Raw genomic sequence first — 27,984 nt, 5'->3', positions numbered from 1 at the left:
ATCATTTCTTGCCAGCATAGCCAGAGTGCACCCAGCTAACACCAACAGAAACCGCAGCAAACGCGGCCATCATGTGCGTGTAGAAAATCATAACAGAAGCATGTCCCATGCTTTAGAATAGAGGTTTTCTTTTGTTTTTACTGCGTTTTCCCCACTAATACGGTGTGCAAGGATCTATTGTAGATATTTTGACAAGGATTTGGAGGATCCACCATATTGGGAGAACTGAATCATTAGATGAGGCCCTATCTCGTTGGATCAAACTAACCAAATTGATCTAACGGTTAAGAGATAAGGTCTCATCTAAGGGCCTTAGTTAAGGCTCTCACTATAGAATTCTATTGGGAAAACCGAAAAGAAAGAAGAATCAAATTGTAGAAGGAACAAACTCTTAAGACAATATATACATTTGCAGAAGGAAAAAAAACAGAAATAGCATCCAACTTCTTAATGCTGCATCTAGGTCTAGCAAGAGGACCCAAACAATATATACCAAAGTGAAATAGATTAGCGTGAAAAGCCTCTATCTATTGCTGCTGTGGTAACTGGCAAAACACTTTGGGAATATTCACAATCCTAGGGGAAAGGGAGAGTGCGGGAGAGGATCTAAATTACATATAATTACACACAACCAAACACGTCCTCGACCTTTAAAAGAGACCGGGGAGATACCTCTAACCAAATAGACACCATAAAGGTTTTCGAGCTGGTTTTCGTCTTCCCATTAACTCATAAATACACACAACTTGTGGTGCAGATATGCCTCCGTGTTTGCTTAAGCCCTAACAAAGATCCGAACGAGAGAACCTGTAGTTCATCAGATTGATTTATATACAATATCACCTCCGACGCCGTTTTGTATCCACCTGAAACACAGCACGAGTGAAAGTCAAGGAATACTAGTAACTAAGGGTAGTGAGTTCATATTCACCATATACACAGATTATGCTCATTAGCTTACAGGGGATGCTAGACCCAACAAATATCAATGATGCACACATCGTTGGTTCTTTTGATATCTAAGTTTTACATATAACCCACTATATCTTCTCGTAAAAAATAAATTACCAGCATTTCTGTATACTTCTTTACCTCATAACAAATATTTACGCTTTTCCATTCATATAAAGTAGCACAAATTAATGAACCTATATGCAAACACATCGGAATCTTTTGCGTTGGCATTACTCTTACTGATTGCCTATTATATGAAGTTCCTTGCACGATGCATACCACGATGCATACAAGCTTGTCCGGTAAATTAATAATGAGTTCTTTCGATTCAATTCTTTTCCCCTTTTTACTGGTTCTCTGGGAGACTGGGACAGCGTGGCATTTAAATAACTGATTTTAAAAGTGAGACTATATATGTATCACACCCGTGTCTTGGGATCGAATAATAAAGGATAGAATGAGAAAAAAACAAACTATTACAGAAGTTAATAATTCTAATTGGTAGATATAAAAATGAAACATACCCAATAACCTGCCAATTTCCAGATGACATGATAGAGTCCACAAGTAAACAAGAAGCACAAAGACAAACCTGGTTCAAATTTATCCAACACTAAAGAAAAAAGGAGTACCTTTGTATCAGGGTGTTTGGAAGCAGTATGGGAATTCTGCAACTTCTTTTGACCCTCGGAAGAACAGCCTTCACAGAAGAAGTGGTCAAGTCTTTTAGCCTCCTCTGCATTCATGTCTATACAAGCAGGATGAAACCTGAATCAAATGCAGTAAAATGAACATTTCATCTGTTTTATAAAAGGACTGGGAAGGTGGAGAAAGTACACATGAAAATAGACAAAGCGAATATGAATTATGAAAAGGCAAATGAAGGCATATGCATTCCAGGTTTCGATGCCTTTAATTTACTTCTTTTACTATTCTCAAGCAATAGCCTCAAACGTCAACCTCAGGAGCTACTGAAAGCAGTAGCTTAGCAACACAACTAATGCCCAAGGCACGCCAGCACAAGGATATACACTTAGCAACAAAATTTATGCTCATTCCATGTACAACATTGGGAATTTAAGACGCATTTGCAGAAATATACCCATCCAGAAAAGGGTAAATCAACACTTCTAATTTTTAATGCTTCTTTAAATGGTAAACTTCTTTAGACTTAGAAGCACTTCAAGACCCCATTCAGTGCACAATTAGACAATAATGCCTAGCTGATTCACATTTAAACGTCGCTCATAATTATTTACATGATGATTAAATCTTTGAAGGCACCTGGCCCATGTATGTTTGAATTCAGATGCAGAGTAGTATACCAACACAATTTCATCATGATGTACCTGCCAAGTAGAACAATGATTTGAACTCTGCCAACTTCTATGAACTGGATATATACAGTCCTTTTATAAGGGCTTAGAGGTATACTAGATGGTGAGATACTACCCCAACCTAGTTTTTCCCAAGCTAAATTTTACTTAATATATTTATGAAAAGGAATTTAACTTAATATTTAATAACCCATTTTCTGACATCTAATATCATCTAAACTACCGCCATTCATGCCTCTGAATTTAATCTTATCCTGATTTTCCATAAGAATACCTCTGCTGTACAAGTTACTAAAGCATATATGAAACATATCCTCTCCTAAAATAACTTCCTTATCTATAACCACTAACAGATGTTTAGATTTCTCTCTTTCCACTATTGCAAACATCATGTCTCCATATATAGAGTACATTTGCTTGCCATAATTTACCTGCCACATTGTTATGTATAAAACCCTCAGTCTCAGTGTGCAAAATTTTTGTACAAACATGTATTGATTAATCACGCACAGCTATAATAATCAATCCTCCACAGCTATAATAAGTGTCTCGAAAGAAAAAGGTTCTCAGAAACTTGTTTCTCAGTAGTTAGTGGGTTATTGTGTTGGAAATATCTATTATAAAAGACCATCCAAATGAAAACTAAATAAAATCATTAAAGAAATGAAACCAGAGGGACCTCAGAATGAGGTTGGTTCCTCAGTCTTTTTGAATTCTATATGCAAGAAAATTAGAAATATGTGAAGTCATTCTGCACATCATCTATCTAGTAAAAATGCTATACCCCACTGATAAAAACAGAAAGTAACATAATTAAATAATTAATAAGGCACATACACAATGCCCAGACAAGTATGGCTTAATCAAAGTCAGAAAGGTCTCTGGGAAATGCATAAAAGGTACAAAGTCATAATCTTAGAGAACAAGTAATGGAAAATAGTAAAGTTTCATTGTGCACATGGATAACAACTGCATGCACGCCTAAACTAAAAAACTAATCAATAAAAATTTATCTAGAGCTATACAAAATATTCAGAAGAAGAACCAGCTTTTCAACTTTATCAAAAAAAAAAATATTAATCCACCATTCCTGAGGCAAAAGTGCTGGAGGGGCACAAACAATTGAATAGCTGAACATCTAACTTACCAATCACTACAACCTTCACACTGAACCATGAGGTCATCAGGGTTGTAAGGCATCTCACACTTGCAATACCTGCCACATGAAAATAGAAACTGGGATAAGCAAGAACTGCTCAAGTGAAATTACCCAATATCAGTTATCCCCAAACCCAAGGTTGAAACAACATCAGCTTGTTATTCATAAAAGTCAAACAAATAGTTCTCATCAATAAAATAAAATTGTGGGAAACCTATATAACGAAAGAAATTATGGGAACTTAAGTTCAAGGCTCAAATATATTTTAGTTGTAATTCCCAAACTCAAAAAGCAAGTACGCATAGATATATAACTGAAGGAGGGCAAATGAAAACTTGAACATAAAGTTCCATTGTTTAACAGAAGGGGGCAAAACTAACAGGAAAGTGAGAAACAAATGTGGCATCATGAAGAGAAGATATATATATAGCATAGTTTGCACAACAGATAAAACCTAAAACACCAGAAGAATTTAAAAAGGTTTTAGCTTTGAGGTTTGGTTTTACGTATTCTCCTTCATTTCTTTCTCACCTCTATCGTATCTCATCTCATTCACTTCATTGTCCTATTCTTTATCAGAAGAGCCTAAGTTTCTAAATTGCAATGAATAAACTATAAAGAGTAAGCTAAAGTCCCATGCTTTTACATTCAATTCAATAGAATACCAAGGAAAGCACAAAATCACTAACAAACACCAAATAAAAGTTGAATTTAAGAACAACTCAATCGCCAATTCACTTCAATTCAGCCAATTTTAGGCAAAACAGTAAAAAACAATGAGCTTAGAGAGAAAAGGAGAAACGTACACAGCGACACGGTCGGGATTGAAAGCTCCGGTTGAGGAATTATACTCGAAACGACAGAAGAAGTCGTCGTTCCCAACAGCGTCGAGCTTGGTATAGCTCTTGAAGGTGTGCACCGTACACTTAGCCTCGATGGTGTCGGCGCTCTGAACGTCGTGGTGATCGGAAAGAAACACCTCCTTGGAGCCGTGAAACTGTCGCCGGCCACCAATCGACTCCTCCGGCCGATAGTACCAGCGCACGTTCACCTTCACGTTGGAGCCGCGGCTGTCCGCCTCGATCCGCTCGATTTTCGCCACGTACGACGGCTTCCCGGAATCCGACGGCCGCATCAGCACACAGTCCCCAGCTGATCGCCACAGAGACAGAGAGAGAGAGAGAGAAATCAAAATCAAAATTTACAGTGAATTGAAAATTCGAATTTGATTTTTTTTCTAGAAACTACCTCTGACGGTCTTGTTGATGTGCTTGACAGTGTAAGAGTCGAGTGTTCGTCTCGCAGCTTTTGGTTTGGCCATGGCGAATCGTTTGCAGAGATTTTCACAAACTCATCGCCCAAAACCAAACACAGAGAGATTTGGAAGAATCTGGAATTTGGAATTTTTTGAATTGAAATTGAAAACAACTCAGAATTTAATTAGAAAATAAAAAGGAAAAAAATAAGCGAAAATTATATGATTCGTGCAATTCCACGTAGATTCCAAATATTATTTAATTAATTTTTCGAGTGGTGGTGATGGGATTGTTCGTACGTATAGGAGGACTTTTTGGTTGTAGGGTAGACGCGGGCACAGTAGATAACAGCTTTCTTTACGCGCCTTTTTTAACGTATTTGATCGTATCGACCGGTTGTCGTACGTGTATATATCTAACATAGTATTATAATAATGACAGCGTGTTGACTGGGGTCTTTTCTTTCTTGATTTTTTGGAGCACTTGCATGTCACACACATAGTTTAAAATATTTTGAAATGTATCCATATATATATTGTACAAATATCGATAATATCGAACAATATTTATGCCAATAATTTTTCTTACACTTCAGCAATATTTGGCCAAAATATTTCTATAATATCGATAATAATGAAGACAATGAAAAATTTGAACAATTATTTACACTAACACCCCCTGAGATTTCTTGTATTTTCACAAAACCCATTTTCGTTGATTGTTTGTCCTAAAATTGATGATTTCATTAAATAAATAAAAAAAACTTATGCAAATGACAAAATTAACCTCAATAAAGTGTATATAATATAATATCAAAGGCCATTCATAGAGTTTTTTTTGTATAAAATCATCAATCTTTGAATGAAAAATCAATGAAAATGAGTTTTGTGAAAACAATTTAAAACCTCATGGGGTGTTCTTATAATTTCTAAAACCTAAAGGAGTTTTGTGAAAAAAGTTGAAAACCTCATGAAGTGTTAGTGTAAATACTCAAATTTGAATCTTACTTGCATCTTACCATGCAATGGATAAAGTGTAAATATTGTAGTGAATCATTATAAATAAATTATTATGGTGTGCTTAATCTTCTTTCATTAATTACTACATATTTTCAACACTCGAAGTGTTTGTCAGCTCGCTATATCAACTTAAATCAGTTAAACTCATCATGAAATGCATTTCCTACAAATTTTTTGTGATAAAGTAATAGATAATTGACTAAATAAACATCTTCTTCAATAAAAATTTCCAAGTTTTTAGTACAATTTCTATGTTTTCTATTCAATTTTTATCAATATCAATAATATCCCGATATTCTATCGAAATTTCTGTGTTTCTAGACTACTGATATTTCCGAAATCATCAATATTTTAGACCTTGGTCACAAGGACATGTCAATGTTTTGCTATTCCCATTTAATCACACTTCATCTTATAAAATCCTTATTAGGCGTGGCAATCCGATGGGTGGATTAAATATTGTAGGTGCAAGGGTAAATGCTCTGAATCACTTGAGTTACCAATCATTTATGATCCAAGTTGAATTTTGTGGGCTTACGTTGATTACAGATTTAAGTTTCTTAAATGAATTTCAGATTTCAAATGTTGGGGCCTATGGAATTCCTTAGAACTCATTTGGGAGTGATTCTAAAACCACTTAAAGTGATTATATGGAGAATTATTCTACATAGAAGTGCTTTTGATCTATCAAGAATCACATCCAAACGAACCCTCAGGGGTCTTTTGAAAAAATAAAAAAATCTAGTCCTAGTCCAAGCATACACCAAACGCAGGATAAGTGTTATCCAACTTAGACTAAGCCAAGACAATCCCTAAGCATAGTCCTGTGTAACAAACGAGCCCTTAGTGACTTGGCTTCTTAGAAATATGGATTAAAGTTGCCTATCAAGTGTGAATATTCAAGTTAGCATATGTTAAACTTCTTAATAGGTAGGACTCTATCAGATTATCATCTGTAAATTAGTCTAGCCCATTAAAAGACATTGTGTGAAGTTGTTTACATATGTATATTGTCTTGAGTGTGCGTATGTTTCTTCGCGATTCAATTTACATATAGACCAAAAAGAGAGAAAGAAGCAATGGGGACCAATAGATGCCTGTTAACACACCCAAGGTCCTAGATTCAATTCCGTCCTTCGTCAATATCACTTGTATCAAAAAACATCCATTGCCTAGTTTCATAAAATTGGTAATCTGACTACAAGTGGAAACGACAATGTTAGTCATATGGGTTGAATTGAATTGCGATTTTGGACCTAATTACAATTACAAGTTACAACCGTAGACGATACCTACGTTTCCATAAATAAAAATGTGACATTCTATATTTTGCTGCTAACACATTGCTCTGTTGCTGATCCAATTTCTTTCTTTTTATGGAATTAGATTTTCTCAACTTCCTCTTAAACCCTTCAACTTGTGGCAATTTAAGTACTTAGATAGGGGCACAAACAGCTTCCACAGACAACTTCTTCAGTTTGCTTGGACATGGGTCCTTGCCAAAGTTGGTATTTGATATGGTCACTGAACATTTCTGCTTGCCTATGCACTCCTGTAAAAAGACAGACATCAGGAAAAAAGATGCAAAGAAAATAAGAACTTATTCTTTAATTCAGTATGTGTTGTTGGAATATTATTATTGTCTAGATAAGGTCGAAAACCATATTGTTTAATTGAAAAAACTTTTAACGCTTTTTTCTGCAGCAAATTAGGAGCATTCTGAGAAGTACCTTTTCCAGGACAGCATTTGAGTTTGGAGCATGACAGTCACCATGCCGAAAAGTTCCACAGCTTCCAGATGGAGTTCCAAAGCTTGAAAATTTAATGGCAGAAATGGAGTGTCCCTCTGTACAGTGTAGGCTAATTTTGGGCTTACTTTGCTCTTCCAGTTGGCCATGGCTCTCAGTTTGCCAATTCCTGAAGTGAGGGTGGCTTTCAGAAACCTCAGCACAAACACTTGTCACTGATTTTTTTACTAGACCAATCCTTGATACATCACCACCAATCTCCTCAAAAACTACCAATAGGTTGTTAGACGATTTTAAGAAAGACCGAGGAACGTGGTACCTGAAACCATAGCATAACAAAGATGGATAATTAAAGTGGTTCTTATTGTGTTGTCCAAATTGGTTTATGAATAAGTTGTGTAAGAAGTTTGTACCATTGTTGAGTTGGATGCTGGCAACCAAATTGGCACTTCTTAGGCCTGAATGTACCAGAATAAGCGCATTCGCTGCAGTTGCCAGTAGCATAAGTAGTCCAGTATCTTCCAATGCTCTGCCCATTGATCCATACTTGACCCTTCCCCATACTCCCCATGTCCAAAGCCAAGGGGTCATCTCCTTTTGGTGCATCAAAACTGGCCTGAGGGTTCAACCAGAGCTGTCTGTTACCAACAATGCTCAATGGTTCTAAAGGAACTTTGAAATGAATCTAAGCTGCTGTTGGAGACTGAACCAACTCCAATTCACTCTCCAACCCTCAGTTGAATTCTTAGATATAAACACAGGAAATAAGAAACAAAAACCATTCTAGTCAAGCTTCAACGATTGAAGGAGCATTTCCATACCTTATACCAAGTCAGTGGCTGCTGTTTATGTGCCACTAGGGACCCCTTCATCCAATCCACCTCCGAGATGGAATGTAGAGCACCCAGATTCATGTCTTCTCCTTTTAGCCCAACCTGTATAAAGAGACAGTAGTAAGTTGGGGCTCCTTGGCCATACAAGTATGTCACCAAAGTTTAATGAATGTATTGTAGACCTTGTATGACCATTTCTGCCATGATAAATCTCTCTTTCCTTGGTCTAGTCCATGTAGAACAACTGGTCCCAGCACCCCTGTGCTCCGCATCTCAAAATGAGGACCATTGTTCTTTGACGACATCAAGCAGAAAGTAGTTCAGTTAAAATTCAACTAAAGGAGTGAAATATGACAAGAAAATATAAGACAGGATTCAATCTTTTTGGAAAGAGAGATCAATATAAGCAAAAACTAATAATGTTTCGACATAAGTAAATAGAAGTTTCAAATGCCCATGACACATCTAAAGAAAACCTTTTACTTAATCCAAATCCAAAACCTTCCCCAAGGGTCTTAGCATAAGCAGCTAGCCTCCGGGATATAATATCTTTACTTTATGATACTACTAGATGGCATGAATGCAGTTATGCTAGCATATCACAAAATAGATTGCACACACAAGAGATAGAATTTAAAGTATTTAGAGAAACTCTGTGTACATCCATGGAGGTAGATAGTCCACTATATAAACCATAGACATTACAGAGATACAAGAGTACGTACAGACACCAAATCAAAACTTCTAATCCAAGTAGAACGTTACAATACTAATCAAGCCACATTATAGGTATCTGAGACATAATATCCAACAACAAAATTGTCTTTGTAAACTAAGTATTGGAAGTTAACAAAAATGGAAATTAAAGAACTAACCGCCAATCCAACAGCTATACTGAGAAGTGAAATTTTATTCAGTCCAGCATGCAGGTTGACATTTCCTGTAAAAGTGAATCTCCTGTATTCCCTAGTCCCGTAAGCCGATCCTATCATTAGAGCACATCACCAACACTTAAATATCAAGGACATATTTCTTTTAAACAGACTCAGGGAACTATTTGCTTTCACATCAGTAACTAGCTGATGCAATTATCTAAACACAAGATTATCAACAATTTACCTGAGAGTTGGTCATTGATAAAAACATGTATAGCATCTCCAGCTGACTGCACGGTTAGACTGGGATGCTGGCCTCCACGCAGAAATGATTCTGATGGACTTATGTCGATGCTATAAACATCAAGTTATTGGTAAATTAATTTTGATAATAGGACTTACAATTTCAAAGATATGTTGAGTATAAAACATTTTAGTGGTTTTATCTAACCTGGTTGTGTACCACAAATAATCACTGGAGTCTCTAGTGATGTTCAACTGATCTAAGAGGCCAATGACCGTGATTGTTGTATCACCAGCCACTGAAGAAATGTCTTCATTGAAGATTTCCCATGAGCGCAATTCAGAGTTAGTGTGCAAAAGTTGTGTTTGGGATGTCTGAACTCCCACCTGCAATGGAATGCATGACTATCTGTTTATCATTTCTGTTTATACACTATACTAAAGTGGAATGAAACTACACAAAACTTTACAGCTATCCTAACGTTTGAGGTAATTCATTGAGGAAAAATCTATCCGAGCTGAAAATCATTTCAGGAAAGAGTGTTTCAATCTTGTTGGAGAAGGCATACGGCTTTCCTTTTATGGTACAATATCTGACAAACTTGTGGAAAATAGAAATGATAAATAAAACCATTAAATTAGCATTCTTTATGTCACTTACTAGAGCAGTGTTGAATACAACATTTTTGCAATCTGGAAGGATGCTGATGGACCAAGGGGGAAGGTGAAAGTTCATGTTATTGAAAGTCACCGTTGCAGCTGACTTTGTATTGTAGTTTGAGAGAAAAGCTGCACAAACCCCTGACTTGAAAGAGAATACATGTGCCTGGAATTTGTATCAAATCTGGTTTAAACAAGCATGCACTTCCATATGTCCTAACTAGCAAAAACATCAATTTAGTTGAATTTGATTTGAAAGAATTTTCAAGGAAAATTTTCTTTTGAAACTACTGTAAAAAATTTCTTAAGCCTAGTTCATAAATTTCTTGAATAAGTTTGATTCAACATAGAGATCTTTTGATCTTTTGATAGGTTTCTTATTTAACTAATATGTAGAAGATGAAGTTACTTTTAGTTTTTATTTTTGAAAATATGCTGATTCTACTACAGAAAATTCAAAGTGATATGATTCTTACTAACACACTGAGTCTTTAAATAAACCGACAAACCTGTCCATAGCTCCCTAAGGATGTGACAGTAGGGTCAGCATTTAGCAGAGCTGGCTCACATAACTTAACAGCCTTATGGAGTTCCTTTAAGTGGCCATACTTAGGTTGCCTGATCAAACCTGTCATTACAGCTAGAGTTATAAGGCTGCAACTGATAATTATTTACACCTTAAGATATACCTTTAAAGAAAGATTACACTAGCGAAGAAATCTACGTTAAAAATTTTGAAAGCCATTGCGAAGACGTGGGTTCAATTTTCTCACCATATTCATCAATGGGAGCATCATAGTCATAGCTGGTAGTAATAAAAGGGCCTCCAGCAGTTCTCCCAAAATTGGTTCCTCCATGGTACTGCATGCATTGATTTGGAAGTTTAGCTCATTTATTCCTCCATGCAGTTAGCTAGCTGTTACCAGTTCAAAACTAACCCTTGAATTTTATATATCTTTCCCTAAATAATGTTTCATTTGATTGCAGAAATGTTGTTTAAGTAAAGAAGGTATGCAGGCTTCTAGAATTGTCACTACGAATCAAGTTTTACATCTGGTACAAGGTTTTCGTACTTAACTTATGTCCTCTAGATATTAACATACAGAAATGGCTTATTGGAGACTCCTGTTAGAATGAATTTACTGACCATGTAATAATTTACGAAGGAGCCTCCTTTTTGAATGAATCCAGCAACTGCAAATGCCAAATCTTCAACAGGTCGCTGGTACACTGGACCACCAAATTCTGTAAACCTTTAAGAACACAGAAAAAGGTAAATCTACTTTTCTTGCAGCAGGTTCTCAGAGCAAAGATAGATGTACAATTATACTGAACAGGTCGATCCTTCCCTCCCATTTGTTTTAGCAACTTGGAACTTACCAGCCAGTCCAAGCCTCAGTCCATAGTGTGGGTTTGTGCACTCTGTTTGGGGAAAAATAGTCGCAATAGAAACCATTGCAAGTGTTTATCTGTAAACAGGATTTAAAGAATTCAAAGTAAATTAGACTTGCTAGCAATAAATTAGCCTCAGTAAAATTTTAAGCAGTTTCTGACATACAAGTACATTTATTTTCATATCAATCAGCTCTTGATCTAGTAGTACTTCTTTCTCTTCCCAAGGTTGAAAGAGGTCCAAGTTCGAATTCCCCCTCCCCCAATGATTAATTCTTTTTCATAATTTAAGCACTCCCTGGGAGCCTAAAGTATCAACTTTGTCTTTTATCAACAAAAAAAAAGTATCAACCTTGTCATCCACCCATATTATAACACGTGGATTAGTAACACCACACACAAAAAATATTTCTCCATTTCCAGTGGTTAAATTAGTGAAATTAGCCAATATAAGTGTAAATCATGAGATGCTTGATGGTTAAATAAATAACAAGGAGACAAGAATGATAGTTGAACATGAGTTATTTACTTTCCAAAGACATATGCATAGAATAGGTACTAGGATATTTCAGTGGTGTAGACTAGTTTGCTTACCACTGGGTCTGGAGCATCCTGTTCCTTGCACATCACCCATGGGACCCCAGTACCCATTCCGACAGCCATCTTTGCAGCCCAAGTCATGTATGCATAACCAGAAGCCCCAAAAGCCTTGCTTTCTGGCTCATATTCATTCTCAATCTGCACAAAAGTACATTAACAATACAATTTCTTTTCTTCTTTTCATTTTTCTCATCTATCAAATCTGAAACTGGTGTAAAGTGCGAAACTTGTAACTAGAAGTGCTCAAAACGAAGCTCCTAGAAATTACACAGCAGTGAAAATTGGTGATAGAAGTTTACCTGAGAAAGAATGATGGGGCCACCTTGGGACTCAAATAACTCTTCATCCTTCATCAGTTGGACGATTTTCTGGGTAAATTTTTGCATTGCTGACTACAACACCAGAATAAGCAAAATACTACATTAATTCACAAAATTGATTGAAAGCTTAAATCTTCACATGGACGAACCTTGAAAGGCTCATTATCTGTTCTGAAGCTAATGCCTGGAACATACTTCAGCCAAACTGGAAACCCCCTACAGAATATAAAAGTGAAAAGGAAAGATCATCAAAGAAATGAATTTGAAGAAGTTAAAGAACATAAACCCATCAAAGTTTCAGCTCTGTGGCTCAGGAAAAATGCTCATTACCCAAAATTCCATTCTGAGCAAATATAAGGCCCAATGCGAAGATGCACATAAAGCCCCGCCTTGTGGACCGTCTTTATGAACCGAGCCAAATCATACCTCCCCTCAAAATTATACTACAATGCGAAAAAGTTCAAAGATAAAAAATCATGAAAATAAAGAAAGGGGCAATGTGGACAAAATGCAACTTATAGGAAGGAGAAAACATTATACATTGCCAGGAGAAGGCTCATGAAGATTCCAGAACACATAGGTGTCTATGGCATCCAAACCACCATCTTTGGCCTTCTGAATAAGGCCTTCCCACATCTGCATTTCATTTTCCATTTCCCATTAGCAAAAGGGTCATTGGAATTTTGCATAGGAAAACCAGATTTGGTTAGAAAATATGGAACTTGAATTTGGAAAGTGATACCTCGGGAGTACTTCTGGGATAGTGAATGGAGCCAGAAAAGAGAATTCTCCTCTGCCCATCAATGATAAGAGCCTTCCTATCATACACAACATTGCACTGTGCCAGCTCAAGACTTAGAGACCACCACACTATGCAGAGTAGAACCCAACCCCAAGCTGAGCTAGCAGCTCCCATTCTTCTCTCACACACCCCAGAGAGAGAGAGAGAGAGAGAGAGATGTGGAATATGGGAAAGTGGAGTTTGAAATGTGTTCACTATTGAGCAACAAAGGTATATTTCATTTTGTCTTCAATCAAATTATTGCTATACACAGGCACAGTGACAGTTGGCTCAAGAACAGTAAGGGAAGACAAACACAAAAACAAGAAAGCTAGGACATTTGAGCAAAAGACCAAAAGCAGAAGTTGATGTCATCTGCAATTTCTGTTTTGAGTTTTCAGTCAATTTAATTTTGTCACAAACAAATCTTTGTTTATGGCCAAAAGCCAAAATGCAAACCAATAATACATGACTTTCCCTCCAAAAACAATTTTAGTATCCCGTGATTCTGTTTCCCTCCAAAAACCAATCTTAATTTACATGCTTGTCGTTGTCAAGGAGACGCATGCATGGGTGGTATGGTATCTATCTACTATATCTTATCTGCAGTACAGCACAAGCATGTTCACATTCAAGCTAAGCTATGGCTGCAACTTATAAAGGATGTCACATTTCTTAAAGGATAGATGTCCATGTCCACATACAATACAAGCATGTCCATTGTCCATGTTTAATATCATGTTGAGAAAATTTGACATACTATAGTCATTTGGGAGGAAGAAAGTTAAGATTTACATTGAGGATTTTTTTTTGTTGTACCACTTAAAAGGATAGATGTCGCATTTCTTAGAACTATGCCAAGATTATGAAAAATATATATCTAGTTCCATTTTTCTGTCATCGAATACAATGTATTTAGCAAAATGAACTAAAAACTCAATATTTAGAGTAGTTTAGACTATCGTTTTTATCAAAGCCTGGAGTCTATAGGCTTTTTTCCCCCTTTTTAAGTTTTGACAGCTAAAAGGCTTTAACAAATAGGAAACTTATGGTTGGTTGTAACTTGTAGTTGGTTGTGAGTGGAGCAGACATTTGATAAACAAAATCAAAAGAAAGGAATTTGGGGGTCAAAAGAACATAGGATCCTTCGTTGGGTTCCTTTTTGGCTATGAAAGTGTGCCCCTTCGTAAAATGAAAAGCATAGACTTAGATGTTAAAGTTACGACTCTCGCTTTAAAAAGTTATATGAATTACCATATACGCCCCCATATGTTTCATGCCTTTTCTCCTCCGAATTGTAAATGAAAATGGAAGTCTTAATGTTAGGCATGGCAATGTTATGATCTTGATAGGACATTTAAAAACGAATAAACTCAGTAAATGACCCACTAGTATAGTGGTTTGATTGCTTTCTAACGAATCCTAACATTCGTGTAGTATGTGTAGATTTAATATCTTATCATCCCTTTTATTTAAGAATAAGTTGTTTGTACCGAAAAATGAAAAGACAAAAAAAGTAAGATGTTATTGAACTATATTAACTTACTACAAATGTGCTTTAGCTCAAGTGATAAGGACAAGGATAGGATGAGGGTGACGGCTAGAATGTACCTTTGATTCTCCTTGTAAAATAAAGGGGAATGTTTATAGAATGCAAAGATTGCCCTAAGCAAGATGACATTCTTCATAACATAATAAGGATAACAAGTTTAAAAACAGTCGTTTGTTTGAGATATGATGAAAAACTTTTGCGGAACAATTAATGAAAAAAAAGAAAAGATGGAAAGAGTTACTTGAGGGGGGCCGAAATGATTGAGTATAGATGACTCTTTTTTACATTAGAGGGAATCGAATCGAACCAGGATTGTTGTTCAAAACTCTCAGGGCCACATCTTCATTATTGATATCAAAAGGAAGATTGCTTATGAGAATTGTTCTGTACAAATCATCTTCTTCGTCTGTCTATTCAAGATTTGGTGCCATGCGTTTGCTTAACTTTTCAGGCTTAGTAACATCTGATGCTTTTGCAGTCTCAAAAGATGATTTACTGGGCTACTCAGAAGATTCAAAGGCTCCTTGCCCCTTTGGGGGCAGTGCGAGATCATCGTGAGGAGTTTCTGTGGCAGACGATGCGATCAAGTTGTTTAGAACTTTTCTTGCAATGTCTACTTCCTCTTCCAAATTTATATCAGCCCCAAGTTTTTAGGTTTAATCAGTCAGAGATTAAAAAGACCTGCATTAAACATATCTGCGGAATTTCTTTCGCAATTCAAACTAGGAAAGTTGTGAGTGAGAGATATCAGTCTTTATGGAAGAGTAACTCATATGAATAATTCTAACAAGCTGAAGCTCTGATAACAGAAAAGCAAAATAGTTCAGATCACAAGTAGGGCCTAAGCCATGCATATCAGGCTTCAAAATTCAAAGCATTCAAAAAAGAGAATCCCTGTTCCCAAAATTGCAAACTACAGGAAGAAAGAGATGGGGAAAGATGAAGAGAAATAGTCAAACAAATTAAACCTATAAAGCAAACAAAAATCAACAAAAACCAATTCATCTGCCATTATAGTCAACAATCACAGCCAAATTCAAGATGAACTTTGATCTCAAAAATTTCAACAAGCTAAGGTGGAAATCAGGCTTGATTGCAGTCACTTCTTAGAAAAATGTGCAAGGTTCTTTTGAGGTGTACTTTGGATTCAAGGTCCATCGTGGCCTGTTTGATAGCCGAGAAGAAATTTGCTTGAGTTCCCTGAAAACGGTAATAATTCAACGTTATAAGACCTTATATACTGTATAATATATATTGACAATGTATATGGAGCATTAAAAATCAATAGAACTGAGCTCAGGAATATGTCTTTACATTCTTAACCAGACTCATGCACTCACTAATCTGGCCCAAGAAAAATAAGGTCAAATATTCAAAATGTTCCTTTCAAACACTTAGAGACCTAACTATATGGCAAGGGTGGCTATATGGCGATCAATACCATTTTCAGATGGCATTGCAAGCTTTTGTCCTCAGTAAGCAGTCTAACAACCAGATATTGAATAAACAATTGGTCCCAAAGCTTAGAAGCGAGGTTCTTCTTGTTTTGCTTACTATATTATTAAGGATTTTAGAATTTTAAATAGACAAATGAAACTTTTACATCCGTCTTGTAAAAATTGTACGTACCTCTCTAGGAAAAACCCTTTTGCTTGTTATGTCCATCTTTCACTAGGTTATGTGGGAGCCGTCGTTTATTTATTTATTTTATCAATCGGAAAGGAAGGGAGGATTTGAATTTGAGACATCTCTCAACATTGGGAAGAAACGTACCACTATATCAAGAGCTAGTTGGTATGTGGTAGCCGTCTTTTATAGTGGATTTCACTTGTGTTCTGAGTGCTGCCAAAATATCTCATTGCCTATGTTCAAATGAAGGTAAAGAACAGTGTCAAACTAGTTCACATTAAAAGCTTTCAAATACTATTTACAAAAATTAAAAGCTTTCAAATTTTGACCAATTACTTTAATTTTCTAAAAATCAACGGGAGAGTGCGATCTTAGGAACTATCCTGACATATGGAAGAGAAATACCACTAGACTTAATATGTCGAAATTCAATAAGGGCAACAATCCAATTTCACATATATTTGACATTTATGTTGCCTATTAGGTTAAAGATTTCATCTAACCAATGATCTAGACTGAGAGTCTAGCAACACAACAAATGTTTGTTAGGTTGTCTAGCAAAATATATTAAAATCATTCAAACTGACATTAAAATTTCCATTAGATTATATATCTAATGAGCTCTAAAACACTGAACACTAAATCTTGTTTTATAAAGGCATTTATACATGCTGCATAGAAGCTCAAAAAAGGGGGAAAGTGGATATGTCAACAAGAAACACACGCTGGATGCCAACCATTTTCCTTGACTCTGAGGCTGAGAGAGCCATATGTTTCACGTACCTCTCTCTTGCTTGCTTAAACCCTCATTTCTCTAAACAATAAAAAATACAAGATGACGATCTTCCACTACTCTGCTTCCCTCATTTCTTTAAACAACAACAAAAATTCAGTATGTTGCTTCCAAACTTTCAAATGAAACCTCTACAGTCTCTACCTAATGTTGACAACAACACCTCCATCTCACAAACTGATGCCAAATCTGTTTTATATTTTGCCGACAGCCCTATAAAACCATTAGACCTTGACCTGCTATCATGTCTCAAAAAATTGTCATTGCTTATGAACATTATAGTCACGAAAATTGGCAAAAACCAACAATTTCTGCTGGGGTTCTGCGTTTCTGTTCTTACGTTTAGCTGGGGATCTTACAACCATAGAAAGATGCATAAACAAATTCGCCAAAGTCCCCATCTTCAAAAAGTTCATCCATTCCACTTTGTAGAAAAACAAAAGATGAAAACTGTAAGATGCAAAACAGGTTCAACATGCAAGTCATAGGGTGTCATATTAATCCATTAAAAATGGTACAACGGACACCAGTCAAAGTTGTCATATTTATTTAGAGCAAAGTATTAGAATACTTAAATTCAAACAACTGAACCAAAAAAAAAAAACAGAAACACAGAGGAGGAGATACATTTATTTTGTATGCTATAAGCAAAACATTTATTTTGTATTTATCTGACTCATGCCTCCATATCTATATGCTACAAGCAAAACACCATTTCGATTTTTAAAAAAAACCAGAAAAACGGCAAACAATGGACATGAAGAACTTCGAAACGCACCGGTTTGGTGGCTACCAAGATGCTTTCTTGATGCCATTGAGCATGCCTTTAGATGCCAGAGTACGGAAGACAATACGGGACATACGGAAGGTCTCGTAGACGGCGCGTGCGCGACCGGAGAAGATGCAGCGGTTCCTGACGCGCGTGAAGGAGCTGTTTCTGGGGAGCTTGGAGAGCTTGAAGCGGTTCTCCTCGCGCAGTTCGCTGGGAAGGCTCGGGTCTTTGTAGAGGGCTTTGTACAGATTTCGTCTCAGCTCGTATTTCGCCGCCAGCAGCCGCCGATGGTGGTCTCGGATATTCGCATTTTCCTCAGAAACTGACATTTCTTCCGCCGATGGTGGAAGCGCGCACTCTGAATTTTTTTTTTTTTTTTCTGGGCCTGGGGTTTATCATGAATTGTTTTGTAAAACCGGGAAATAAAAAATAAATAAATAATCAAAGTTGAGCTTCAAATGGCCACGTTGTTTCTGTTTGTAAACCATTGAATTGAATAAGGAAACATTTTCCAGAACAACTTCAATATCTTGTAAGCTAAAAACTCCTGAAGAAACCCTTTAGCCCTCAAAAACGCATTATGGAATCAATAGTTATTCAACCAAAATGCCAGACAGTAAATTCATGCTTACAAATATTGCCAAAAGTTAAACAACGCGCAAAATTTATAGCAACTGCTTTTACTCCTCTCTTGTGAGACTTAACATGAAATTTTACAAAATCAACATAAAATTATGTTTGGAACCATTTTCTAAGCTTTCGAGAACCTTGCTTTTCGCCATCAGTTTGGACGGAGCTCCTTTGCGAGTACTTGGATCTATATTGCTCAATCAGCATGTCGAGTTTATCTGTAACATCCCGCCCTAATGGGTCCTTATTCTTCTTTGGTCTTTGTCTCCTCGTCACATTCTCTCCCCCCTCTACCTCTTTCTGCTCATGTAGCTTCCTCTTATTGGGTTGCACATTTGTCTTTCTCAAAGGTTTTGATTTTTGCGCATCAAAGGCAACGGTTTCACCTTCGGATGATCTTCCACCACCAGCCTTCCTGCCATCTTGATGATTGTTTGGTTCACGTTTTGAGCCTTCCGCCTTCTCTGTTGTTGAGTGTTCTGATACCTTCGATACTATCTTTTTTTCCTTTCCAAATGGACCATTTTTCTGCCTTTTAGAACCTCTCTGTCTTTCGGTGGCAGCTCCATCACTAGACTTATTTTCGACTTCTTCTTTATTTGGTACTGAATCATCCAATTTTCGCTTCTCCCCTTTTTGTTTCGAGTTTTGGGACTTCTTGCTTGGATGAGTATCTGGTCTATTTGAGCCTTCATTTTGATGCACGTTTTCCCGATTACGATGAGCAGCATGCTGCTGTGCTTGTATCTTAGCATTTCGTATATTCAATTTTTTAACATCCTCAAGTGCAAACTCCACAATTGGGCGATGCTCAGGACCAAAAGTTTCTGCAAGTTGCACCACATTAAATTATAATACAATGGAGTTAATGCATTTGAATATATACTTTTTCAACATAATAAGACTGAAATTGAGACTGCATTTTAGAGATTATTAATAATCAGCGTCATATGTTTACACTTTTGAGGAATTAAGTTACCAGGATTGTTGTTCAAAACTCTCAGGGCCACAAGTGCATGCTGATGCTCTGTAAATTCAACGAAAGCAGCTCCACGAGAGAAATTCTTTGCGACAAGCTTTCCTTTCTTCACATCCTCCAAGAACTTTATCTGCATGAACAATATCAATTACAAATAAGAGAAAGCATACATATATACGCAAAAAAAGCCTCAAATAGAGACAATGTAACTATTGACTGGCTAACCTGTTGGATCACAGGTTTTTGTTTTGTAGCTCGTGAGGTAACAGCATCAATACAAAGTTTTTTTAGTTCTTTTGCAGTCATGGACTTGGGCAAATTTTTTATAAATATTCTTGTCTTCGAGACATGAAAATTTGGAGATTGAAGTTTCATCATCTTGCTCCTCTCCTCCCTGCATGGTTTCAGAAATTCACTAAAATATGTTGCAAAGGAATGTGAAACATGAAGTAGCAGCAAAATAATCAGCATTTGAATACCAAAGCAGCACCAATGTTTAGCTGACATCTGTTAAAAACTACAAAGTCTGATATTACTTTGTCTTGTTAAATTTTAAAATATTTTTCTAAAGCTTGTAGAGGATTTCATCTTTGTTTTACCAGTTTTTAACTTATAAAAAATTTAAAATTAAAAAAAAAATTAAAATTAAAAAAAAAATTAAAACATGATTTTATTGAAAATAGATTTTGTCCAAATAAAATCATGTACGAATTGTATCTTGCTCCAGTATCCCATGGAGAGGCTATGCATACGCAATATCTAGGGAAACAAAGAAATCAATAAACTTACATTTGGCGTTTCAACATATCGCTAGCCGAAACCCCTTCTGCAGCTGGAGTTCCCTCAAGAATAAGACCTTCCTGTTGAGGAAAGAAAATGCCAACCATTCAGGATAATCCATTAAAATAGCCACTACACGTAGAACAAAGTGTGAAATCCAGATAAGCAAGTAAAGATGGGGAAAGGAAGTTTGTAAAAGAAATAACCTTTGCCAGATAGAGATTGCGGCGGTCCAGATCCTCTTTTTTGGCCATATTTGATTCCTTATCATGAGCCGATTTTTTATCCAAAGCCTGCAAGACCGTCAATTGTCTACCCTTAAGAGAAATCCCCGGGCCAGATGCAGCATTCCCCGCTGAAACTGCAGAACTGGCTGCATCTTTTGTTTTAAACTTGAGAAAGCCAGTTCCTTTTGGTCGCCTGCCACAACATAATAGCACATGTAATTTCAAACACAATAAAGATGTAGGAATCATATCAAACCAAAAGTTTAAAGCATACTTGGTGACTGGATGAAGGACTGGGAAAAAAGATTGAAGTTCCCCAAAGGTAGAAAACCTTTGTTTGACATCTTCGTTATTGATATCAAAAGGAAGATTGCTTATGAAAATTGTTCTGTGCAAATCATCCTCTTCGTCTGTCTGTTCAAGATTTGGTGCCATGCTTTTGATTAACTTTTCAGGCTTAGTAACGTCTGATGCTTTTGCAGTCTCAAAAGATGATTTACTGGGCTCCTCAGAAGATTCAAAAATAGATGGCTCCTTGTCCCTTTGGGGCAGTGCGAGATCATCATGAGGAGTTTCTGTAGCAGATGGTGCGATCAAGTTCTTTAGAACTTTTCTTGCAATGTCCACTTCCTCTTCAAAATTTATTTCAGTAGGGATGTCTTTCTTCTCTATGGTATTAGAGCTATCAGGATCGCTGTCGATTCCATCATGGTGCTCAGACTTTTTACCGAAATGCCCAGCATCACCCTCTAAATCTTCACTGCTACTATCATTTTCTCCATCACTTCCATCCTTTTGTCCTGTAAAAATCGGTGCTTTTGTATCATTAAATGTACATACAATCATAAAAGTACCAAAATAAAGTATGTATTCATTAATAACAGCATTTCAGTAAGAAAAAAGTCTGCTAAATGAGAATAGAGTTACAGTAATGCCACAAGTACCATCGTCTGAAGCAAGAAGAGCGTTTTTTACAGTCACACTACCGTATATCTGCTTCGAAAGAGCCCAGTCAACAGCTATGGGTCTTTTATGAAGCATTTGTCCATTTAACTTTTTTATTGCCTGAGAAAGAAAAAGAAAAATGTTAATGAACCCAGGGCTTCATTATGTACTCCAAACGTAAAGCACAAATCACAAATGTACATTTTCTGCATCCTGTTTGCGTGTGAATTGGACAAATGCAAAACCTTTAGGTAACCTGCAAATGAGGAATAAAAAATTAAAATAAGAATGAAGAATAGAAAAGATATTTCCATTAAGAGAGAAAAACAATAATGGACAATGACAATATACCCTGTATCAGAATTGTGTGGTATAATTACATCCCAGACAAACCCTGCTGATGAAAATATCTCTTTATTTCATTCTCTTTGGCCTGCATTTGTGTAAGCAAACTAGTTTAATTTAAGCTCTCCCCAAAGGAAAAAGAATGCCATATGACAATACAATGAGAAAAAAAAAACCTTGAAAGGAATATTCCTAACAATGAGCTTCCACTTCCGAGTCTTGGCACCCTGGCCCAGAAAAACAACCAAGCTGTTTAGAAGCAAATATAATAATACCACCACCGCCAATAACATAAATAACAACCATAACATGAGTAACAAGCAAATATAATAACACCACCACCACCAATAACATAAATGACAACAATAAGCAAATATAATAACATCATCACCGCAAATAACATCAATGACAACAATAACATGACTAACAACTGATAATGCAAAATACCCATGCTGGTTCTTTTTACTTATGAGTAGGCAGGTGCCAGGAATTTTTACCTATTTGGGAAAAAATATATATTAAAAAATGCCTGACTTTATCTCTTACAAAATCTCAATGCTGGTTTTTTCCTTGCATGCAAAGTAAGAGCATGTCAACATCAGTATTCCACATACATTTTTTTTGTTTCTGGTCCCTGTACTGCCCAACAGATACTGCTAAAACCTATAATATCTGTGCCTCGTTCTTTTTATTATCTATCTGAACTATATCCAAGAACAAAGAGAGCTCAACTTGAAATGGTAACAACAAATCCCAAACCCAAAATTACTTAAAAACAATGGATCTCCTTAAATTGGTTCAAATAAGGAATGTATGAGCTAGAGCAATTCAACAACTTCCGAATTGTAGTAAGCTGTACGCATATGATTTACCTCCCCACCCAGCTGGCGTGCCCAAACAATTCCGCCTTTAATCTCTTTTTGGTGTAACGTTGCAACAGAAGCATGTGCTGATTTAACACTGTTATAAAGTACAGATGAAGCATCCATTTTGCATCCATCTTGCATCAGACCTGGAAAGGCACAACAGATATGATTGATTCACCATCCGAAACTGAATAAAATTTCTAGGAATGGCTAATATTACTCTCCATAACAATGATTTCAAGTGACAACAGCCAAAGAAAAAAATCTGACAAAGGAAAACAATTTTCAAGTGTCAACTCAACATATTAAACCAACCAATCAACCTCATTTATTTGTGAAAAGTAAAAAACCTGAGAAAAGTAAGGGTGATGGGGCAAAAACAAAAGAAAAATTCCCTTACCATGTTGTTCAAGCTTTTCCTTGGGAAGAGGGTAAGTTATTGAACATTCAGCATCAATCTCCCTAGCTCGACGATGAACTTCTTCTGCCATACCAGCATTAACAAGGCCACCAAATATGACTGTCCTAGCAACCCTACACAACAATAAGGAACTAAATATATCAGACCACCATTTCTGGAAACTGACATTATCACTCGTCATACTGTATCAAGATTATATATAAAACAGAGATTAGAAGAATTCAGCACAGAATGCAGCATGGGAAAAAAATATTGTCCTGGTTGAATTGAGAACCCAACATTTAGGTGGGAGCCAGGAACTTAATACAGTGAGATCCAGTATTACAGGAAAAAATTTAACAAAGCACCAAAAATCTTAGGGAAACCTTGGTAACCATGTTGCCTACTAATTCAATGTTGAATTGGAAGATGGAATTAAGAAAAGATATAGCTACCTATGCTAGGTAACACTTGAAGCTAAAAGAATTTCTAAAAGGGCTCTTCTTGACATGATCCAAGTTTCAAAGTTAATCAAAGCAGATCACTCTTTCAAATACAGAAATATCAGAAGACAATAAATCTAACACTTACTTTGTGCATGCATGCAGCCAGATTCTTACAAACTTAGTAAAAGCTAAAATTAAAACTAGGAAACCTTACATAAATAGTCTTTCATTCAGGAGCTGCTGACACTGTATTTTCTGAATTGGCATGAATAATCACAAACTATATTTCCGAAATTGAGCTCTACAATCCCAGAAATAATTTATTTTTTCATAAGACATTAAAAATCTATCAACATCAGAATCTTTGTCGAATCCAAAATTAAAACTTTATCCACATCATCTGTTTTATTAGGGATCCATTCTGTGTTATTTTATGAGATTTGCAGTTCGGTTTTGCTTTTTATGAGAAATGTATGAAGATGTTTGTTGACCTCTAGTTCACCGAGCACCTTGCATTTTGATTATTAATATTACTAAGAAATCTTGTTCATTAAAAAAAACAAGAAGAAGAAAAATATTTCTACAAAAACATGTAGCGTTAACAGGAAATTGATATTTTAAAACTATAGATCGCGACAAGGATTACAATATGAACCAACAACACCTTGTTCTACTTGAAAGACCAGTCTTTAATAAATATACGACTGAACCACTTGATTCTAAGGTAGGAAAAGAAAACTACACCGTCCATAAGAAGCAAGGGAAGATTCAGTACCTCTGCTTTTCTGAACCACCCACTTTTGCCACTGCATCATTACATAGTGCAGCGGCTTTTCTGGCCTTCACAGGTTTCTCTGTATTTTTATCCAAAGCAACAACCCCAAATAGCTAAGAAAAATGAGTGAAAATAACAATAGCATGATTTAAATGTTAAGATTAGCGACCTCTTTCCTGCAAGCTCGAAGCATCCTTTTCTGCTTTGAAATTTTCACCATCCTTGTCATTTTTTGACTTCAAGGTGTCATCCAAGTTGAGTCCTAACCAAAAGGTAGTAAGGAAAAAAAAAAAACAATAGTGCACAAAAAGTAATTGAGACTATTAAAAAACCTGTTGGATAACATTTTTCTGGTTAACGAAAAACAGGGAAAATATATGGAAGAAAAGAGAACGGAGACAAGAGATGTGAGTGGTGAAGAAAAATTGAAGGAAATAGAAATTTAAAACTATAAAATGTGTTCAGTTCTTATTTCATACATCATTCTTCGTATTTTACTCCTCTTCCTCACCTCTATCATCCGTCTTATGAATTTCTTCTCTCTTTTCCTTCTCTATCTTTATTAGAAACACATGCTATAACATACATGCATGTCCAACCTATGATGAGAATTAAGTAATACCAACCTTGATTTGTCTTTGATCTTCGTTGTTCAAGGGGAGCACGATGCATGGCATGTTTGGCTGCAATTTTTCGACCTCCAATGGATAAACCATTCTTTAGCTCAATAGCACGATTAGCATCTTCTGTGACAGCGCTACAAATAGATGCAAAATACAACATAAAAGTGTTCAAAAGTTTAAAACCTCAAATACAATTTCATATCTCATACTACTGTAATATCTTCTAAACTAAAAACTCCTGAAGAAACCCTTTAGCCCTCAAAAACACCTTGTGGAATTTCAAAATATTCCTTACCCTTAATCATCATGATTTAATAATACAAAGTACAAGAAGTGGCCTAATTTGAAAAACATAACAATAAAGAATACATAATAGGAAAAGCAATGAACTTGACTTACAATTGAACATAACCAAAGCCACGGTGCTCAGTTGACCCTGTAAACAATGCAGTGAGACAGATTAGAAACATTCTGACCTAAGCATGTTAAATCCACAAACCCACATCTACAGATAGCGAAGAAAAGGAAATGAAAAGCATATGACACATGGAACATCATATGAAACAAGTTATTAATCAAGCTTCTCAATGTGCTTGATCACTTCCATATTTCCTCCTAGTAAACAGTTTATAAGACAGACACACTTTACTAATAACTTCCCATCGCTTCCTTCCCTCGTTTCATGTTCTTTTTGCTTATGCTTGTACCTCCCAACCCGAAACCATCTTACTTTACCTGATCCAAAATTATGTATGAAGGGAGATTGCCAACATCCGGATAACTTTTACTATGTTGTTCAGTTTAATTTGAGGGAGGACATGTTCTTTGTGGTCATGGATGTATCGTTTATTAATGTTGGCCACTAACTGGTCATCCATAAGTGAAGGCATGGAGTCAAGTTGATTTGGAGGAATGCAACTCGTTGGGTAAGACTCAGCTATTCGTGAAAAGCATTTGATTATAAAGGGCTTCTTAAAGTAGGTAATGTGCTATGGCTAGGACTTATCAATAAAGTTAACAATGAAATTGCACCTCAAGCCAGGGTTCGCGCCTCAATGTTGAATTGGATGTTTCTAAGTCATTGACTCCTCACATCTGTTTTGATAATTTTTGTATAAGTGGAATAGGAGGGACTCCAACAAATTGCTTTATCTGTGGCAAGCAGAGACAAAGGAGTAATGGTTGTATGGAGCGATGTGATGGAAAGAAGAAAGTAAAACTACATTGACTCCAAGCTATACAGGAAAGGGTGAGGGAGTGCTAAAACGAAGCAGCAAAGGAAAGCAAGGCTTGAGGGGGGCCTTATATCGACGCTAGACGAAACCAGAGGGAACCTAAGTGAACCAATAAACCAATTCGAGGTCAGAGGAGTATCCAACAGCTGAATGAACAAGGTTACAGGTACTGCAAGAAGAACCATAGTTTGCATCTTGGACTTAAGAAAGCTAGTGCCCCGACTACTGAAGATTTCACATAAGGGTTGAAAACCAAGGGTGGCCTGAAGGAATGTATGGATAAGAAAGCTTTAAAATATTTCAATATAGGAAGTAGAAAAGGTTCTAATTGAGGTTAAGTTTGCAAAGATAAATTCATGAGGAAGTGGAATCTCTTTAGGATCTACTCCAGCATTTAGAAATTGGTTAATTGGTAAAGATACATGTACTTCCTAGTATGCTACCACAGGATCAAGGGAAAAAATCTGAGGGATTAGGGGAGTACAATAAATTGGTTCAAGGTAATTCTAGTAGGTGTCAAGTGGAGGATCTCCTTTGCTATTTTTGGGTTATTTCCTGTTCCTATGAAAAATTTGACAAAGTTCTAAAGGATAGAGATGTTGGCAGTTCTAGAACCTCATTTTAGAAATGAGAGGACTGCTTGCTGAAGGCACTGTTGTGGTGATTGGATTCTGGGGTTTGCTACTACTTGGGGGGGTTGGGCAAGTAATCAAAGTTCACCCCTCTGGGCCTCATTCATTGGTCTGAGCTTATCTTGGGGCCATTGTGCAGCTGATGTGGCTTCGAATTCAATACAATGGCAGACAGATAAGTGCCAGTCCCTAACCAATCTCATTATGGATGCAGAAAAACTTATCCAAAAATACTGGAACTGCTTTTATTCAATTTGGTTTCTTTACAAAAATGAAATTTTAAAATTTTAAAAGAAGAAACATAATAAAGTACCAAAACTGCTCAAGCGAGTATGATTTTCACATTTTCGAGTTATACTAGATTTATCAACCACAGACGAAAAACAGAGAACAAACAAAATTATTATAAATTTAGAAATAATAATAATAATAATCCCTGAAACCGTAAAAATTTGAACTAAAATCTAATCGTAGGGCTCCATTTTTGCAAAATTTTAGCTTACCCTTCTGGGTAACCAGAAAGCACCGCCTAATTGGTCCGACGTCGCTGAATGTCTCCTCCAGCTGAGGTTTAAAAGAAAAACAAACAATGAAACAAAACCTTCATTACTAAAGCAGCAGAGAAAATTTCAACTTAAAGAACAAAAAGAACAGCAATCATATAAACAGATTGTAATGCAACTATTCAACTAATCTGAGTGATTCTATTTCAGTAAAGAAACGAAAGACAGGAGCAAAACTAGGCTGTGAGAAAGAGAGAGTACCTGAGAGTTGGTGAAAGAGTAGGGCAAGTTGGAGACGAAGACAGTGGAGGCAGAGTGCTCGCTTTCGCTTCTCGTTTTGCCACCATCCTTGCTTTTGTTCTTCCCCATCTCTATTTGGTTCGCGAGAAAGTGAGCGAAAGGAAGCTATGGAATATTGGACCTAAAACCTCAGCAGGGAAAGAAAGAGCAGGGTTTCGGTTTTTTTTTTTTTTTTTTTTTTTTGCTTGTGTTTGTTATTCAATGAAGGAGAGGGTTTGTACGTAACGTGGGCCTGAAATTTGGGCCTGACCCAGCAAGAAAATTGGTTTTGGATTTGGATGACTTGCTACGTTTGTTTCTCTGTTTTTTTTTTTTTTTTTTGGCATACAACTTTCTATTAGATGACCAAAATTCAAACTACTTCAATAATGTATG

General features: G+C 36.3%; 3 protein-coding genes and 1 pseudogene across 5 annotated transcripts; all 4 read right to left on the bottom strand.

Annotated features, from left to right (window-relative positions):
• Nucleotides 1–372: 372 nt before the first annotated feature.
• LOC103335707 (chromatin remodeling protein SHL-like) lies at nt 373–4,936 on the bottom strand. The gene is made up of 5 exons (XM_008238733.3): nt 4,699–4,936; nt 4,257–4,602; nt 3,439–3,507; nt 1,587–1,722; nt 373–866 (listed from the first exon to the last, which is right to left on the bottom strand). Exons 1-5 carry the CDS (start codon nt 4,769–4,771, stop codon nt 840–842), a joined length of 651 nt encoding a protein of 216 aa, XP_008236955.1. The 5' UTR covers nt 4,772–4,936; the 3' UTR covers nt 373–839.
• Nucleotides 4,937–6,843: 1,907 nt separating this feature from the next.
• LOC103335705 (beta-galactosidase 3-like) lies at nt 6,844–13,501 on the bottom strand. The gene is made up of 19 exons (XM_008238732.2): nt 13,139–13,501; nt 12,937–13,032; nt 12,727–12,839; nt 12,546–12,612; nt 12,376–12,468; nt 12,071–12,214; nt 11,465–11,553; nt 11,232–11,337; nt 10,858–10,945; nt 10,594–10,712; nt 10,086–10,250; nt 9,633–9,811; nt 9,426–9,535; nt 9,182–9,291; nt 8,489–8,599; nt 8,295–8,408; nt 7,887–8,089; nt 7,456–7,792; nt 6,844–7,277 (listed from the first exon to the last, which is right to left on the bottom strand). Exons 1-19 carry the CDS (start codon nt 13,310–13,312, stop codon nt 7,161–7,163), a joined length of 2,535 nt encoding a protein of 844 aa, XP_008236954.2. The 5' UTR covers nt 13,313–13,501; the 3' UTR covers nt 6,844–7,160.
• Nucleotides 13,502–15,755: 2,254 nt separating this feature from the next.
• LOC148916315 (small ribosomal subunit protein uS14m pseudogene) lies at nt 15,756–18,395 on the bottom strand (annotated as a pseudogene). 2 transcript variants are annotated; one of them, XR_016127646.1, is made up of 3 exons: nt 17,930–18,395; nt 16,503–16,591; nt 15,756–15,929 (listed from the first exon to the last, which is right to left on the bottom strand). The product of XR_016127646.1 is annotated as a small ribosomal subunit protein uS14m pseudogene, transcript variant X2 (transcript). The 2 variants fall into 2 exon arrangements; XR_016127645.1 differs by lacking the exon at nt 16,503–16,591.
• Nucleotides 18,396–18,482: 87 nt separating this feature from the next.
• On the bottom strand, nt 18,483–27,771 carry LOC103335704 (RNA-binding (RRM/RBD/RNP motifs) family protein). The gene is given in 19 exon segments (XM_089053758.1): nt 18,483–19,380; nt 19,533–19,662; nt 19,758–19,926; nt 20,322–20,392; nt 20,519–20,732; nt 20,814–21,339; nt 21,484–21,604; nt 21,686–21,740; nt 21,836–21,896; nt 21,899–21,917; nt 22,006–22,056; nt 22,702–22,841; nt 23,096–23,229; nt 24,317–24,395; nt 24,486–24,578; nt 24,943–25,073; nt 25,339–25,375; nt 27,310–27,375; nt 27,576–27,771. Coding segments are annotated over 19 exon segments (2,925 nt in total). The 5' UTR covers nt 27,679–27,771; the 3' UTR covers nt 18,483–18,655.
• Nucleotides 27,772–27,984: the final 213 nt, after the last annotated feature.

This window comes from Prunus mume, linkage group LG6 (genome assembly GCF_029339155.1).
Source record: "Prunus mume cultivar Tortuosa linkage group LG6, ASM2933915v1, whole genome shotgun sequence".
In the NCBI taxonomy this organism is placed as follows: Eukaryota; Viridiplantae; Streptophyta; class Magnoliopsida; order Rosales; family Rosaceae; genus Prunus; species Prunus mume.
The sequence above is the reverse complement of the archived record's forward strand: the minus strand, read 5'-3'. Positions and strand labels throughout refer to the sequence as shown.